Source organism: Bufo gargarizans, chromosome 8 (genome assembly GCF_014858855.1).
Source record: "Bufo gargarizans isolate SCDJY-AF-19 chromosome 8, ASM1485885v1, whole genome shotgun sequence".
Classification (NCBI taxonomy): Eukaryota; Metazoa; Chordata; class Amphibia; order Anura; family Bufonidae; genus Bufo; species Bufo gargarizans.
This window is the reverse complement of record NC_058087.1, coordinates 119,779,030-119,796,470: the sequence shown is the minus strand read 5'-3', so window position 1 is coordinate 119,796,470 and position 17,441 is coordinate 119,779,030. Positions and strand designations below refer to the sequence as shown.

Below are 17,441 nucleotides of genomic sequence, written 5' to 3'. Positions count from 1 at the left end.
AGATCCAAGAGGGAACTGATAAAAAAAAATAAAAAAAAAGTGAAAATAATAAACGTAAGAATAAATAAATAAATAAATAAAAATGTAAATTAGAAAAAAGAAGTTGCCTTTTCCTATAAAATAAAATACACATATTAGGTGTCACCGTGTCCGTAACGACCATCTCTATAAATATATCACATGATAGACCCCGTCCGATAAACATAAAAATAAAATGAAAAAAACAGTGCCAAAAAAGCTATTTTTGTCACCTTACATCACAAAAAGTGCAACAGCAAGCGATCAAAAAGGCTTATGACCCCCAAAATAGTACCAATTAAACAGTCACCTCATCCCGCAAAAAATGATACCCTATTTAAGACAATCCCCCCAAAAATAAAAAAGCTATGGCTCTCAGACTATAGAGACACTAAAACACCATTTTTGGGGTTTCAAAAATGCTATTATTGTGTAAAACTTAAATAAATAAGAAAAAGTATACATATTAGGTATTGCCATGTCCGTAACGATCTTCTCTATAAAACTATCACATGACCTAACTCCTCAGATGAACGCTGTATTCCAATTTTTGGGTCACCTTGCCTTATAAAGTGTAATAATGAATGATCAAAAAATCATATGTACCCAAAAATGGTACCAATAAAAACCTCAACACTTTCTGCAAAAAACGAGCCCCTGCACAAGACGATCTGTACAAAAATAAAAAACATATGGCGTTCAGAAAACCAATCCAGCACAATCTACCTTCCAAAAACCGTATGGCATTCCTTTCCTTCTGCGCCCTGCCGTGTGCTCGTACAGCAGTTTACGACCATACGGGGGGTGTTTATGTAAACCGCGGAATCAGGGTAATAAATATTGAGTTTTGTTTGGCTGTTAACTCTCAATGTGTTAAAGAAAAAAAAACGCCTAAAGGGTTAAAGTTTTTTAAATCAGTTTTGAGTAACTTGAGGGGGGTAGTTTCTACAATAGGGGTTTCCACTATGTAAGCCCCACAAAGTGACTTCAGACCTGAACTGGTCCTTAAAAAGTGGGTTTTGGAAATTTTCTTAAAAATTGTAAGAATTGCTTCTAAACTTCTAGGCCTTCTAACGTCCCAAAAAAATAAAATGACATTTCCAAAATGATGCCAACATAAAGTAGACATATGGGGAATGTTAAGTAATAAATATTTTATTAGGTATGACTTTCTGTTTTAGAAGCAGAGAAATCGAAATTTGGAAAATTGTGAATTTTTCCAAATTTTTGGTAAATTTGGGATGTTTTCATAAATAAAGGTGAAATATATTGACTCAAATATATGACTGTAATGAAGTACAATGTGTCACGAGAAAACAATCTCCGAATGGCATGGATAAGTAGAAGTGTTCCAAAGCTATTACCACATAAAGTGACGCATGTCAGATTTGAACATTTTGACCTGGACATTGGGGCATCAATGACCCTTGGTCATGAAAGGGTTAAGGACTCATTCTCAAGATCTTTGGTATGTTCTGTTATTTTTCAAATGTCCATTCATTCCCCCATGTCTCTGTTCTTATTGTATATATATATATATATATATATATATATATATTTATTGCTGTTTCTTCACATGTTCTTGTAGTATGCCTAATGAAGGGACTGGTGATATCTTGAAAAGCTAGCTATGTAACATCATTACTTTTATTTTTTGTTAGCCATTAAAAGTTATCAAACCTGCAATATTCTTTTTTGTTTCTCTCAATGAGAGCACTAAACTATTAAAATGTCAGACACACAGTTGAAATCTCTGCTTCAAAGGAGTTTACCCTATTTAACTCTGTTAGCTAATTGTAATACTTTATGGAAACATCTCAAATATCTCTTGTTTGGAGCATAAATAAAAGTATATAAGACATTGTTAATAGATTACACTAACAGGATATATTTACTATTGCATATGTATTTTCCCATAAGCTTCAAGGCAACTTAATTACAATAAGGAAACATCTGGCCTTTTAGGTGTGGTAGGACTGAAATATGACGGGGAGATATGGATGTTTAATGTGAGATGCATCCATTGATACAATATGTATCTCTCGAGCACAAAAGATGTTACATTTAAAGTTTTTAGCTTCAGACCACATGCCCATTTTTGTGGGCTATTAAGCCCTTTTATGTTCATAGAAGTAATTTTGGCGGTATAACACCGTTATGGCAATATTCTATGAGAAATGGAAAAACGCTGGACCATAGAATTCAAGCGTGTGGACAACAGGGGGTGCACTTTCACAACCAGTTGTCAAACAAATTTCTATTTATTCAATGACAAAGCGTTTCGGGGTACTGCTGACCCCTTTATCAAGTCTGAAAGAAAGTAAATAAAATATAGAAATATATATAAAAAACACGTAGAAAAAAATATAAAAAATTGGTATAGAGTATGGAAATAATAGTGTTGATAAAACAGATATATAATACATTTTCATAAGGCGTTTTATGCATACATAAAAGAGTGTTAGTATAGATAAAAATATAAATAAAAATAGATTTTATATATATATATATATATATATATATATATATATATATATATATGAATATATGCACCAAAGGTACAGAGACTCATAAATAATAGTCAACAGATGGCCATATAGAATGAAAGGATTATATGATAAAGAAAAGTACGGTAATAATGATAAAAAATAAATAAAACTGATGATTCAGATAAGGCATTTATACTTTCTCATTCCCATGGATTCTCTAGATGTGTAAGGGTCCAAGAGAACTCGGTCAAGATACTTACCAGATGGTATTGAACACTGGACTTCCTTCACAGAATTAATTTGATTCCTTCCAATGGGTGTTGAAGATGTTCTACTGGAGTGGGAAACATTTCGCACATCTGGTGGACTTGCCCTACCCCGAGACACTTCTGGCATGAAGTTAAAACAACTATTAACAAGGTTTGCCGCTCCCAAATTAAACTTATAGGCCCACTGGTCTTACGGTGGCGCCCTGAGAGCAACTTTAGGCCAAATAAAACATTGCTTGCCACACATATGATTACAGCTGCAAAGTTTCTCATTCCCATTAAATGGAGGGAAGTAGACCCCCCACTTTGACCATGTGGTATGACAAAATGAACCTTCTATGTCGAATGGAGGAATTCGTGGGGTGGGAGAACAACAAAAGGAGTAAGTTCCTAAAAACTTGGCAACCCTGGCTTGTACACATGGATGAGAAGTACGCTAAGGCTAAAGGGTAGTCCACCTGATGTGCCCACTCCACAATTTTGGTATTGTGGCTATTTTATTCCCCAATTGTTCACATTTCTCATGAATAAGAGGTTCACTGTTTATAGGTGATAGATCTATGATCAAATGCTTGATACCCTGACTGACTTATATTGTTCCTCCCTTGTTCTCGTTGATTAATGTTATCAATGTTTGTCCTCTGATATCGCTCTAAACAATGTGGAACAGGACCATCAAGAGGTAAAATAGGTCTCTTAGCTAAAATCTACTTGGGGCATTTGTTAAAAGCAGCATGATTGGAAGAGTAAGTTGACTCTAGCATTATATCAGGTTACTGGTGCTCCTTACCCGCGACTTAGCTGCATGGTGTGGCCAACATACTGCAGTCCACACTCGCATTCCAGCAGGTAAACAATATATGAGGATGAGCAGTTCAACAAACTTTTTATGGGAAATTCTTCTCCCGTTGTGTTGCTCTTGAAGTCCTGCACTTGATTCAAAATGCTGGTGCAACACTTACAAAGATTATGGCTACATTTGTAACTGCCAACATAATTAGAGTAGCATCTCACACTGGTTGAAGTTGTAACACCCTTCTTTTTCAGTTTGCTTGGTGCTAGAATGTTCTTTAGCGTTTTTGCTCTCCTGAAGGTGATCTGTGGTCTGGATGTTATGATTTCTTTGAGGTACGGATAATTTTTTAGTATGTGCCAGTGTTTCGTTAGGATGGTTCTTAGGCCCTCATGGTTGGTATTATAAGTGGTAATGAATGAGGATTTGTATTTTTTTGTTTCTCAATTTTTTTAAATGTTTATCCTTCTCTTTGATGTTCAAGCATTCCTCCTGGCTTTGGCTGCTTTCTTGCATGAAGGCATCTTCTATGATCCTTCTGGGATATTTTTATTTATTTATAACTCTAGAAAGTAGGATCTCACTCTAGGAAAGAAAATCGCTCTTATCGCTACAGTTTCTTTTAATCCGTTTAAACTGGCTAAACGGAATGTTGTCCTTCCATTTCTTGTAGCGAGCGCTTCTGTAGTTGAGGTAGCAAATACTATCAACCTTTTTGAAGTATGTCTTGGACTTAATGGTTTTGTCATCTGAGTATAAGACCAGATCTAGATATTCAATAGATGACGCCGATGCGTTGGATGTAAAGGAGAGGTTCCATGTGTTCGTATTGAGGTGAGAGTTAAAGGTCTGGGCTTTTTTATTGATGCCTTTCCAAATCAGGATCAGATCCTCAATGTAACGCTTATAAAAGACGATCTTGTCTTTCCAGCAGTGACCATTGTAGACAAACTTCATCTTCAAAACGGCCCATGTACAGGTTCGCGAAGCTCGGTGCGATACGTATCCCCATCGCGGTCCCCTTCTTCTGCCTGTAAATTTTCCCCTCAAATGAGAACACATTATGTGAGAGGATAAAAAGGATTGCAGGATGTTTGGGGGAAAGGTGGCAGTTGGTTTCCAAGAAATGACTTGCAGTTTCGATGCCTGCTGATTGTGGAATATTGGAGTAAAGGGCTGCCACGTCTAGTGTCAGCCAACTATATTATGGTTCCCATTTAATATCTTTCAACAGAGTGATAAGTTGTGTCGAGTCTCTTAGGTAAGGTTCATAACGTATTTCTGCAAGAAAACGTCCACATAATGAGTAAGATTGCTAGTTAGTGAATTTATCCCAGAGATAATTGGTCTCCCTGGTGGATTCCTAATGTCCTTGCGGATTTTTGGTAGATAGTAGAAAATGCAGTGTTCGGGTGGTCCACTGTTATATATTCTCTTTCTTTTTTAGATAGAACTTGGCCCTCTGGCCTGTTTCAGCAGGACAATCAGGTTCTTTTTATTTTCTGTAAGTGGATTCACGGAAAGGGGTTCATAATATAGTGGGTCATCTAAAATCCTGTTTGCTTCTTTTACTGTATATAGTCGTCTTTATTCTGTAGGACTATTCCATCTCCCTTGTCTGCGTTCCCGATGACAAGGAATGTATTGTTGTTCAGTTCAGTCAGCGCGCCAAAAAGTTTGAATTCACCAAATTTATCAGCTGGACAAAATGACAGAGGTTCAACAGAGGTTGAATATTTTCACTGTAGCGTAATTTTGTTCCTCTTTGGACTGTGGGGGTTCTGTATGGTTGCCTCTGTATATTTTGCTTCTTCTGGGTTTCCTGTTTTGGACTTCCCCTCTCTGTCCTCTTCAGCATTTTTCTTTTTTAGCCCTTTTAGGGGTGGTTTTGTCCTGGGTTTGAAGAAATCTGATATTAACGTCGTTCCACCTGATGGTTGTTTTAGAGCATATGTCGCTTGCAGGGTCAGTGCCCCAGGTAGCGATAAAAAAGACACCGATTGGTTGGTGGTGTGATTAAAGCAAATCTGTTCATTCTCTGGGGTAATAGTATTATGAAGTGTGAGTAGGGAGTCTTCCAACATAGATGGATCTGTCCCAGTGGGGTTCAGTGACGTGGACACTGATGGGAACGAGGTGGGAGGCAAATTGAGAGGACAACCTTGGGGAAGGTTAGGGGTGGTAACTGGGAAAAGAAAGAGACCGTGGTAACGATGGTATGGATGGTGGGGTAAACCATATTGGAGTGTATGATTGGGGCAAGGTGTGAATTGAAAAGGGTCGCATGTGTGCTGCGACCATTTTATTTTCACCAAGGGAAGATATTGGTGGATTTGTGCACTTGGTGAATGGCTTACTCTGGGTGGTTTAGGGCAGTCTCTGTCTATTGGGAGCCTGGGGAGAATGAGGGCAGGGTCCAATGTTGGTGGATGGGGCCCTCGAAGGTGGGTGCTGTACGTGTCCATGATTAGGGTCTTTGCTACTGTACCTGGTGTATGTCAGGGTATTATAAGTTTGTGGTTTGGCATGAGGTTTGGGGATGTTAGAGCCCGCTGGCTCACTAATCGTGTGCGGCTGATTATTGGGTTTTGACTAGGGATCGACAGATTATATTATCGGCCAATATTCAGGATTTTGAACGTTATCGGTATCAGCATCTATTTTGCCGATATACCGATAACTTATTTGGAACACGGATCGCGCTGCTGTCAGCGCTCTCAGTGTTCCCTCAGCAGCACAGGGGAGAAGGCACCTGAGGGTTTAACTGCCGCGGATCGCAGCTACTTGTCATAGAGGTCGGGAGCCGGCTATATGATTCTGCAGCCAGCTCCCGCCTCCTGTGTATGAATTAATGAGAGCATTCTCTTCATTGGTGGCGCAGTGCGCCCCCCCACCCACCCCAATAATAAAGCATTGGTGGCGCAGTGCGCCCCCCAAACCCCAGTATTAAATACACTGGTGGCGTAGTGGGCCCCCCAACCCCAGTATTAATCATTGGTGGTGCAGTGGCCACAGGGTCCCCTCCTCCTCAGTGGAAATTCCGATTGGAGCCCAGGGGTGTAAGCCTGGGGCTCCGATCTGTTACCATGGCAGCCAGGACGCTATTGAAACCCTGGCTCAGCTCCCTTGCTGCTGTGTGCACAAAGCACAGAGCAGCAGGGACAGAGTGAGATCCTATTCACCCTGATAGAGTTCTATCAGGGTGAAAAGGACAAGGATAGGGGGGACTAATAGTATAAAAAAAATATATATATAATTATATATATACATATATATATATATATATATATATATATATTGATTATAAAGGGAAAAAGAAAATTTTTTAAAAAAATAAAAAATACACGTTAACAATAAACATTCATTTTCAGCAGATTTGTGTAGGAATAAAAAAATTTTTCCACAGAATATCGGTATAAATTATCGGCTATTGGCCTGAAAGTTCACAGATTATAGGTATCGGCCCTAAAAAAAAAAATCTATATCGGTTGATCCCTAGTTTTGTCTCTCTCTAGACAATTTGGTAGTTTTTTTTATTTATAATGTCGCGCTCATGTTGGAGTAATCGACCTGTAATTAGTCTGTCGTATTTAGTATAATCCGTATGCGTGTTGAAATTGGTCAAGTGGCAAGTCTGTTGGTGGATTTGCTCTTTAAGGGAATTACATAAGGATTTCCGTTTGGTGCATAGGCAATCCATCAATAATAACGCAATCACTTATTAGTATCAGCTGCTTATATTTACAGCTACAATTTCACTGGTAACTGCATCTTAGAATTACAATCTCTAAGTAGATTTCATTCTATCATCTCCCGAAGTAAAATTTCTTCAAAAACAGTAAGTTTTTGGTCTGATTTCCTGGGTATATGTCCCTGTAAGCTTTGGGCCTTCTTATTTGGTTTTATTTATTTTTTATCATTATTAGTTTCATTTATCATATAATAATTTCATTCATATATGGCCATCTGATGACAATTATGAGTCTCTGTACCTTTGGAGCATATATATATATATATATATATATATTTTATCAATACCAACACTCATGTATGCATAAAACGCCTTATGATAATTTATGATATATCGGTTTAGTTTTATCAACACTGTTTCCATATTCTATACCCATTTTTTATATATATATATTTTTTTATGCAAATTTTTTATATTTCTCTATATTATTTTACTTTATTATCTTTAGACTTGATAAAGGGGTCAGCCGAACCCCAAAACACGTTGTCATTGAATACATTGAAATTTGTTTAACAACTGGTTGTGAAAGTGCGCCCCCTGTTGTCCACACACTTGACTTCTATGGTCTGGCGTTTTTCCATTTCTACTATTTACCCGATTGGCGATGTGGCTCCCACCAAAGGTGCTTGGAAAAGCTCAGGCTGCATCAACCGTTAACCATCTCCATTAGGCCTACATTGTGGTTGGACCCAATTTAGTGCAACCAAAATAGGTGAGCAAACCCTTTCCCACTATTGTTGATAGTGGTTTTTTTTTTTTTTTTTTTTTTTTTTTTTACATACTCACCCTTTCTCTCCTCATTTCCACTATTTGCAATATTCTATGAGAGCAGGGGAAACAGTTTAACTGCAGCCAAATATCATAAACTCACTCCATACAGGACTTCACGCATACCTAAGTGTTCCAGGATCCCAGTCTGGGAGCGTTGATAGATGTGCATGTTGATTGCCACTCAGATATAACTGGAGAAGGAGATGGCTTTTTCCTTGGGATAGAGTTCATCCACAGGTTACGTTGTTGATGGAGAGCTATTCCATCATCCACAGACTTGATTATGTGAAAGACGATGTCATGTTTGATTATCAGATGGGTTGGAAAGTCCCACCAATACACAACCTGGCTTACTCTAACAGTAGTGGTGATCAGAGCAAAGACTCTTCTAAGTTGTAGCAGATAAATCAGCATAAAGGATAACGGTTTGGTATGGAGCAGGCAAAAGAGTATGTTTCCATGCTGCTTTTAGTAGTTAGTCTTTCACATGAAAAAAGTGTATACGTGCAAACACACCTCTCAGAAAAGAGTCAGCTAAAAGTTTTGGTTTAGTCGACTATGAATGATTTTAATAATAAGGCCTGCTGCTGTGCAGTTAAGAAGGGCCTTGATAAAGGACTTCAGGTACGAGGTGAGCTTTTGTGCAGAGACCGATTCCAGAACTCCATGCAATTCAACCTTATTTCTGAGCAAGCTATCCTTGAGGATCGCAACTTTGGCCTTAAGAGCTTGTATATTTCCCTCCAGATCATAGTGAGCATCAATTAGTTCGTAATGGGATGACGTAAACTCTACCATTTTGCATCCAGGTCCTGTACCGAAGATGTGACTGAAGAAGTAAATTTGGTCATTGTAGTTTGCAGGGAGTGGCACACCACCTGTAACATGGCTTTCAGAGAAAATTCTGCAATACTGGCAGGTCATCAAAAATGTTGCTTACTTGCAGCTCAGCTAATTCGGTTGAGGATACACTGCTATTTGCTTGACTAATGCTAGGTTCAGACATCCTGTTTAGTGGGAGGGCCGGAGGGTGTGAGAGGAGAGCTGTGAGCTGGATGGGGGAACCAAACCCCCAGGAGCAGGTGAGTATTGTGGATCCCTATCAATATCAGGATCAGGATCAGAAGCCAGTAAGGGAGGAGAGTCAGCGCCATCCCATTTGGTACCTGCAGTTTAAGGGGAAATAAAAGTTCAGCAGTTTCTTCGGATCTGTTGGGATTTTCTTCCTCCTCTGTGTTAACCTGGCACCCCGGGCTTCCTCATTCCTCCCTGCTGCTGTGCACCATGCTGTGCGGTTTAGCTGTGGTCTGCACTCTTGCCTCTGAGTGGAGCTTGTGCTCCAACTCAGAGTCCCTTGTGTGCATATAGGGTGTGGGCGGGCGTGTTTCTACTTCTTATGTAAGGCAGTACCCACACGACCCCCATCTTCCCCAGCCTATGGCTGGCCTGCAGGGTGTATTTAAAGGCACCTGAGAAACTTGGTCACTAGCTGGTCTAGCCCTATTTTGTGAAGGAAGTTGGTGTGACTCTGCTTTACTGTGTACCGGACCCTGGTTCTTATCTAAACTGACTTTGCCTATTTGCCGCCTGCCCCTGACCTAGGACTACGTTCACAAACTTTGCCTCATTGCTGCCTGCCTTAACCTCGACCTTCATACCCTGACTACACTTCCACCTGATCAGCCTCTGGCCTTCTAGAGCCCTCTGGGTGTACCGTATCACCTGGAGGTCTGTCCAGTGGGTCCACACCTAGATCTTGGTTCCCTCATGTCACCTAGGTACACCTCTAGGGAAAGTCTATACTTACCATCAGGAGGTATTGTGAACAACGAGGGGTGTACTTAGACTTCGCACTGTGAGGGAGCTGGTCTCAAGGGACAGCAGGTTTGCACCCGCTAAACATAACACTTGGAATCTCTGGGATCAAATTGACCCACTGTGGAGGAAGACTTGCAGCAAAAGAAGGGGTACAGTTTTTGAATGAGTGCTGTTGGAGCGGAGCAGCAAGATCAAGCAGCCATCTTTTCCGTTAGACAAGTCACACTCCTTCTAAAGACATTTATCATCTCTAAGGAAATTTTCTTCAAAACATGGATAGCCAATCGAATATAAATTTTTGTATGCTTAATATGACATTTTGTTTAGATATTTTTTAACACATTTATATTTTAATAGTCATCAGTGATACATAATAAAAGAAAATCCTTTTATGATGAAAAGAAGTTGGCCAGCCCACACACTCCCCACATAAAGCTCCATATGGTGAATGTAATAGAAAACTACTCTGTAACACAAGGACTATCTTCTATTATAGATACACAATACAATATTTTCAAATATTTGTACATACCTTTTTGTTCCTAACATCGATCCACCCCGACCTAGCCATCCAGCAACATCATGCCAATCTACTTTGTTAATCTAGACAAAAATAAGCATAAAGTTTATGTACATTTACAGTCAAACAGTTAATTACACAATTAAAGAGGACCTTTCACCGATCGTTACATTACCATATAAATAGCTGGCAGTGTAGGGCATACTGATGACATATGATAATGCTCTTTTTTCTATGGGGTTCTCTCGTTACCCCGCTGTGCCCACCGTTCTAGTTTCCTGCCCTATTTGTAAATCCATACAATTGGTACAGGGAGGACGAAATGGCCGTTTCTCAAGGAGACGTCTCTTGAGAAAACATGGCCATCTCCTGCCCCATGTCTCCTGCCCCATGAACCGATGGTATGCATTTACATACAGGGTGGGAAACCAGAACGGGGGGCACAGCAGGGGAATGGAGCAGTGGATAGAAAAAAATATATACAGGTCCTTCTCAAAAAATTAGCATATTGTGATAAAGTTCATTATTTTCTGTAATGTACTGATAAACATTAGACTTTCATATATTTTTGATTCATTACACACCAACTGAAGTAGTTCAAGCCTTTTATTGTTTTAATATTGATGATTTTGGCATACAGCTCATGAAAACCCCAAATTCCTATCTAAAAAAATTAGCATATCAACTCTAAACACATGCAAAAGATTCCTGAGGCTTTTAAAAACTCCCAGCCTGGTTCATTACTCAAAACCGCAATCATGGGTAAGACTGCCGACCTGACTGCTGTCCAGAAGGCAATCATTGACACCCTCAAGCAAGAGGGTAAGACACAGAAAGAAATTTCTGAACGAATAGGCTGTTCCCAGAGTGCTGTATCAAGGCACCTCAGTGGGAAGTCTGTGGGAAGGAAAAAGTATGGCAGATAACGCTACACAACGAGAAGAGGTGACCGGACCCTGAGGAAGATTGTGGAGAAGGACCGATTCCAGACCTTGGGGGACCTGCGGAAGCAGTAGACTGAGTCTGGAGTAGAAACATCCAGAGCCACCGTGTACAGGCGTGTGCAGGAAATTGGCTACAGGTGCCGCATTCCCCAGGTCAAGCCACTTTTGAACCAGAAACAGCGGCAGAAGCGCCTGACCTGGGCTACAGAGAAGCAGCACTGGACTGTTGCATGTCATTCGGAAATCAAGGTGCCAGAGTCTGGAGGAAGACTGGTGAGAAGGAAATGCCAAAATGCCTGAAGTCCAGTGTCAAGTACCCACAGTCAGTGATGGTCTGGGGTGCCATGTCAGCTGCTGGTGTTGGTCCACTGTGTTTTATCAAGGGCAGGGTCAATGCAGCTAGCTATCAGGAGATTTTGGAGCACTTCATGCTTCCATCTGCTGAAAAGCTTTATGGAGATGAAGATTTCATTTTTCAGCACGACCTGGCACCTGCTCACAGTGCCAAAACCACTGGTAAATGGTTTACTGACCATGGTATTACTGTGCTCAATTGGCCTGCCAACTCTCCTGACCTGAACCCCATAGAGAATCTGTGGGATATTGGGAAGAGAAAGTTGAGAGACACAAGCCCCAACACTCTGGATGAGCTTAAGGCCGCTATCGAAGCATCCTGGGCCTCCATAACACCTCAGCAGTGCCACAGGCTGATTGCCTCCATGCCACGCCGCATTGAAGCAGTCATTTCTGCAAAAGGATTCCCGACCAAGTATTGAGTGCATAACTGAACATAATTATTTGAAGGTTGACTTTTTTTGTATTAAAAACACTTTTCTTTTATTGGTCGGATGAAATATGCTAATTTCTTGAGATAGGAAATTTGGGTTTTCATGAGCTGTATGCCAAAATCATCAATATTAAAACAATAAAAGGCTTGAACTACTTCAGTTGGTGTGTAATGAATCTAAAATATATGAAAGTCTAATGTTTATCAGTACATTACAGAAAATAATGAACTTTATCACAATATGCTAATTTTTGGAGAAGGACCTGTATAGAGCGATATCATGTGTCATCAGTATGTCCTACCCTGCCAGCTATTTATATAGTAATGTCAGGACCGGTGAAAGGTCCTCTTTAAAGAGCAAATACACAAACAGTTTTTTTAAGTGGAATTAGCAAAATTGTGCTTTGAGATTACCTGTCCCTTTGAAAGCCCTTCAAATCCATCATTTACAGTGTAGACATTATGGCCCTCAGAAATGCCAATTCTCACAGCAGACCGGACAGCAGCATTCATTCCAGCAGCCGGAGCACCCACATTCAGAATGGCAATATTGAAGTTGCTCTGAAGAAAACATAACATCAATACTTTGTAGAACTCAAATTAAATATGCCAATAGGAAGAGCTCCGCAAAAACGCCAATTAAAATGACACACATAACACCTTAAAGGAACCACTCAAATGCATCTGTCATCTAGTCCTTTTCACTTAACTCCACTCACATCCTAACAAAATTAGTCTACTACTCTTATGGGGGAGGGCAAAGTATTAGGGTGCTCATTGATAGGATCCTAGGAATTATTTTAACAGTGCTGTAAAATATACATGGTGGATACCAGTGAACTGTGTTCCCTGGCTAAAGAAAAGGTTTTATGGAGGGATTATTAATTATCCGAAGCTCAAAATGGTTCATCCTGTAGAGCCACAACTTGGTTAATTCAGGAAACTCAACTTGCAATGACAACCATACCAGGATTGCTGGGTTTGTAAAATGTATTCTCCAGTGCCCACCTTTTTTCCAAAGTCTGGGGAATAATGGATTATTGTGCTTAAAGGGAATCTGTCACCAGGAAATTCAATTGCCTTGTAGGGCTAGTTCAGTTGAATGTAATATTTTTCACTTAATGATCCATTGTTTCATTCTGGAGAAAAATAACTTTCAATCCATACGCAGGTGACCAGTTAAGCGCACTGAGGACAGACACAAGCCATTCCCTCGCCTTCATGATAGGACCAGATAGTCATCTCAGCTAGCACTGTCAATCGAGAAGGAGTAAAAAAGGCTGGTAGAGAAAGCAGAAGGAGCAAGGGTGTACAGAGTGTCTTGGGTCCGCCCTCAATGCATTTAACTTCTCCTTTGCATATGGAGTAAAACTACTTTTTCTCCAGAGTAAAGCAACAGATCACTAAGTGAAAAGAATCATTACATTTTGCCTGTTCCAAGAGTGACTTCAGGGTGACAGACTCCCTTTAACCCTTTAGTGACCACCCATACGTGTTTTTCCGGCGGTCACTAAGGGGCCTTGGGCTGGAGCACCGGCTTTTTACGGCGGCACTTCAGCCCAAGTTAGCAATAAAATTAAGTGGTGCAGCTCCGTGAAAGTCTCTGGTGCAGCGATCGGGTCCCCCAGCGCTTCTGGCCCTAAGCTGGGTCCCGATCCTCACCCCCCACCCCCCCTTACCCACAAGAAAGATGGCGGCCGCTCTCAGTAAGGTCTCTCTCCTCAGGAGAGAAGTACAAATTATGCCCCGATCGGGTCCCCCAACCCCCCCGATCGGGAGAATATGGCCCCCAGATGTGTTAAATAAAGTTATTAGGGCACCCCCCCCCCCATCTAATTAAAAAAGGAAAAGGCGCAGCCATGCGCACTGGTTACTGTGCTGAAGCCTGTGCCTTCAGGGACCAATAATAATGTGCTCTGTAGGAAAAATAGGTCTTTAAATTAATACCTTCTTAGCATTAATTTCTTTAAAAAACTAGTTGGTCAAAAAACGAATTACACCCATAGATAAATATGCTAAAGGGGCCTAGTTTTTTAAATGGTTTACTTTTGGGGGGGTTCTGTTATTCTAACACTTATAAGCCTCTGCAAACTTGGCTTGTTGCAGGAAAAAATATGTACTTTAAAAATTTTAATATTAAGTCTCCTAAATAAAAAATAAAAAGGTAAAAATGTTTTGTAAGTGCAGCCAAAATAAAGTAAAGATGTGCAAATATATTTCTGATAAAAATATTGAATAGTATTAATGTATGTATGTGAAATATTGCAGTTGAAAAAAGGAAAATGTGCCAATTTTTACAAATTTTCATAAAATTTTCACTTTAATAAAGACATGCATTTTGATTTTATTTTTTGGGGATGTTACAAGGCTTAGAAGTTTAGAAGCAAATTTTGAAATTTTTCAGAAATCTTCAAAATCCCACTTTTTATGGACCAGTTCAGGTTTGAAGTCATATTGTGAGGCTTAGATAATAGAAACCTCCCAAAAATGACCCCATTCTAGAAACTACACCCCTCAAGGTATTCAAAACTGTTTTTTTTTCAAACTTTATTAACCCTTTAGGTCTTCCACAAGAGTTAATGGCAGATGGAGAAACTATTTAGAAATTTCTATTTTTTGGAAAATTTTCCAATATAATCAATTTTTTCCAGGAGTAAAACAAGGGTTAACTGCCAAACACTCAAAATGGGTTGCCCTAATTCTGTAGTTTGCAAAAACACCCCATATGTGGTCGTAAACTACTGTTTGGCCGAACGGTAGCACATAGGAGGGGAACACCATATGGGTTTTGGAAAGCAGATTTTGCAGGACTGGTTTTGTTTATACCATGTCCCATTTGAAGCCCCCTGTTGCACCCCTAGAATAGAAATTTCAAAAAAGTGACTCCATCTAAGAAAGTACACCCCTCAAGGTATTCAAAACTGGGTTTACAAACTTTGTTAACCCTTTAGATGTTCCACAAGAGTTAATGGCAGATGGAGAAACAATTTAGAAATTTCTATTTTTTGGAAAATTTTCCAATATAATAAATTTTTTCCAGGTGTAAAACAAGGGTTAACTGCCAAACAAAACTCAATATCGGTTGCCCTGATTCTGTAGTTTGCAAAAACACCCCATATGTGGTCGTAAACTACAATTTGGCTAAACGGCAGGACATAGAAGAAGGGGAACGTCATATGGTTTTTGGAAGGCAGAATTTGCCGGACTGTTTTTTTTACACCATGTACCCTTTCAAGCCCCCTGATGCACCCCTAGAGTAGAAACTCCATAAAAGTGACCCCATCTAGAAAACTACGGGATAAGGTGGTTGTTGTTTTGGGACTATTTTTGGGGTAAATTTGATTTTTGGTTGCTCTATATTACTCCTTTTTGAGGCAATGTAACAAAAAAATTAAATTCTAAAATTGTTTCTACATTCGCTATTTAGTTTTGTGGAACACCTTAAGGGTTAACATAGTTTGTAAAGTAACTTTTAAATACCTTGAGGGGTGTAGTTTCTTAAATGGGGTCACTTTTTTGGAGTTTCTAGTCTAGGCTACATCAGGGGGGCTTCTAATGGGACATGGGGTAAAAAAAAAAACTGTCCATCAAAATCTGCCTTCCAGAAACCGTATGGAGTTCCCTTCGTTCTATGCTCTGCCGTGCGACTATATAGCCATTTACGACCACATATGGGGTCTTTCTGCAAACTACAGAATCGGAGCAATAAATATTTAGTTTTGTTTGGCTGTTAACCCTTGCTTTATTACCGGCAAAATGGATTCAAATTTAAATTTTGCCCAAAAATGGGTGTTTTGGCACAGTTTTTATTTTATATTTTTAACACCGTTCATCCGAGGCGTTTGGTCAAAAGTTATTTTTATAGCGACGACTTTTACGCATGCGACGATGCCCAATATGTATGGCTCTCAGACTTTGGAGACACTAAGCAGGCATCCTAAAACTGTGGCCCTCCAGATGTTGTAAAACTACAATTCCCACCATGCCCTGCTGATGGCTGTAGGTTGTCTGGGCATGCTGGGAGTTATAGATTTACAACATCTGGAGGGCCGCAGTTTGAGGATGCCTGCACTAAAACTAATATTTTTGGGGGAAAGAAAAATTGTTTCCGTGTCTCCAAAGTCTGAGAGCCATAGTGTTTTATGTTCTCTAGTGGACTGTTGGGGATTATAAAAATTTAGTACTCCATGGAAGTGTGATACTCCCAGAAGCAATCGATAATGCAGAGGCACATGTCACATTGAGTAGTGGTGTCCTTCCGTATCCCCCTCTTGTGACACACTCTGCACTTTTTTGGGGTTCGTCCCTTCTTTCCAGTATGGGGGACCACACCTGGAAAGTGTTGGCCAGGGACGATCCGGGCGCCTCCAGTTCCCGAGGTACTCCGGCCTGCTCTTTCCCGGTCCGAAAAGATCAGGTCCTTGACGACTGCCTCATAGAATTGGAGGAATGTCCCTGTGCTGCCAGCGCTTCGGGATAGTACAAAAGAGTTGTACATGGCAACCTGCACCAAGTAGACCGCAACTTTTTTGCACCATGCCCGGGTTTTGAGCATGGCGTTATATGGCGTGAGGACTTGATCAGAGAGATCAACTCCTCCCATATACCGATTGTAGTCGACGATACAATCGGGCTTGAGGACTGTTGCCGCGGTACTGGGGTGGTGCTGTTACCGTGGATTGTGGACAGCATAAGGACATCCCTCTTGTCCTTATACCTGGCCAGCAACAGGTTTCCACTGGTAAGTGCACAGGTCTCACCCCTGGGGATAGGTACCTGGAGGGGGTAGGCAGGGAGGCCGCGTTGATTTTTCCGCACGGTCCCACAAGCGAACGTGGATCTGGCGGCAAGAGACCTGAACAAGGGAATACTGGTATAAAAGTTATCCACGTACAAGTGGTAACCATTATCCAGCAGTGGGTACAAAAGGGCCCTTTCACACTTGCATTTTGTCCGGATCCGGCGTTTACTCCACTTGCCGGAGGTACACGCCGGATCCGGAAAAACGCATGTGTACGGAAAGCATTTGAAGACGGATCAGTCTTCAAAATGCTTTCAGTGTTACTATGGCAGCCAGGACGCTATTAAAGTCCTGGTTGCCATAGTAGGAGCGGGGAGCGGTATACTTACAGTCCGTGCGGCTCCCGGGGCGCTCCAGAGTGACGTCAGAGCGCCCCAGGCACATGGATGACGTGTACATGCGATCACGTCATCCATGCGCCTGGGGCGCCCTGACGTCACTCTGGAGCGCCCCGGGAGCTGCACGGACGGTAAGTATGCT

At 40.7% G+C, this 17,441-nt stretch overlaps 1 protein-coding gene across 1 annotated transcript in view; it reads right to left on the bottom strand.

The window, feature by feature from the left end:
* Window positions 1-17,441, bottom strand: part of LOC122945306 (ATP-dependent 6-phosphofructokinase, liver type) — a 378,493-nt gene that overhangs the window by 104,845 nt on the left and 256,207 nt on the right. Inside the window, exons 13-14 of the mRNA XM_044304347.1 lie at window positions 12,575-12,721; window positions 10,442-10,512 (exon numbers count right to left, since the gene is read on the bottom strand). Of these exons, the coding sequence (XP_044160282.1) occupies window positions 10,442-10,512; window positions 12,575-12,721 (218 nt within the window). The remainder of the gene's footprint in view (window positions 1-10,441; window positions 10,513-12,574; window positions 12,722-17,441) is intronic.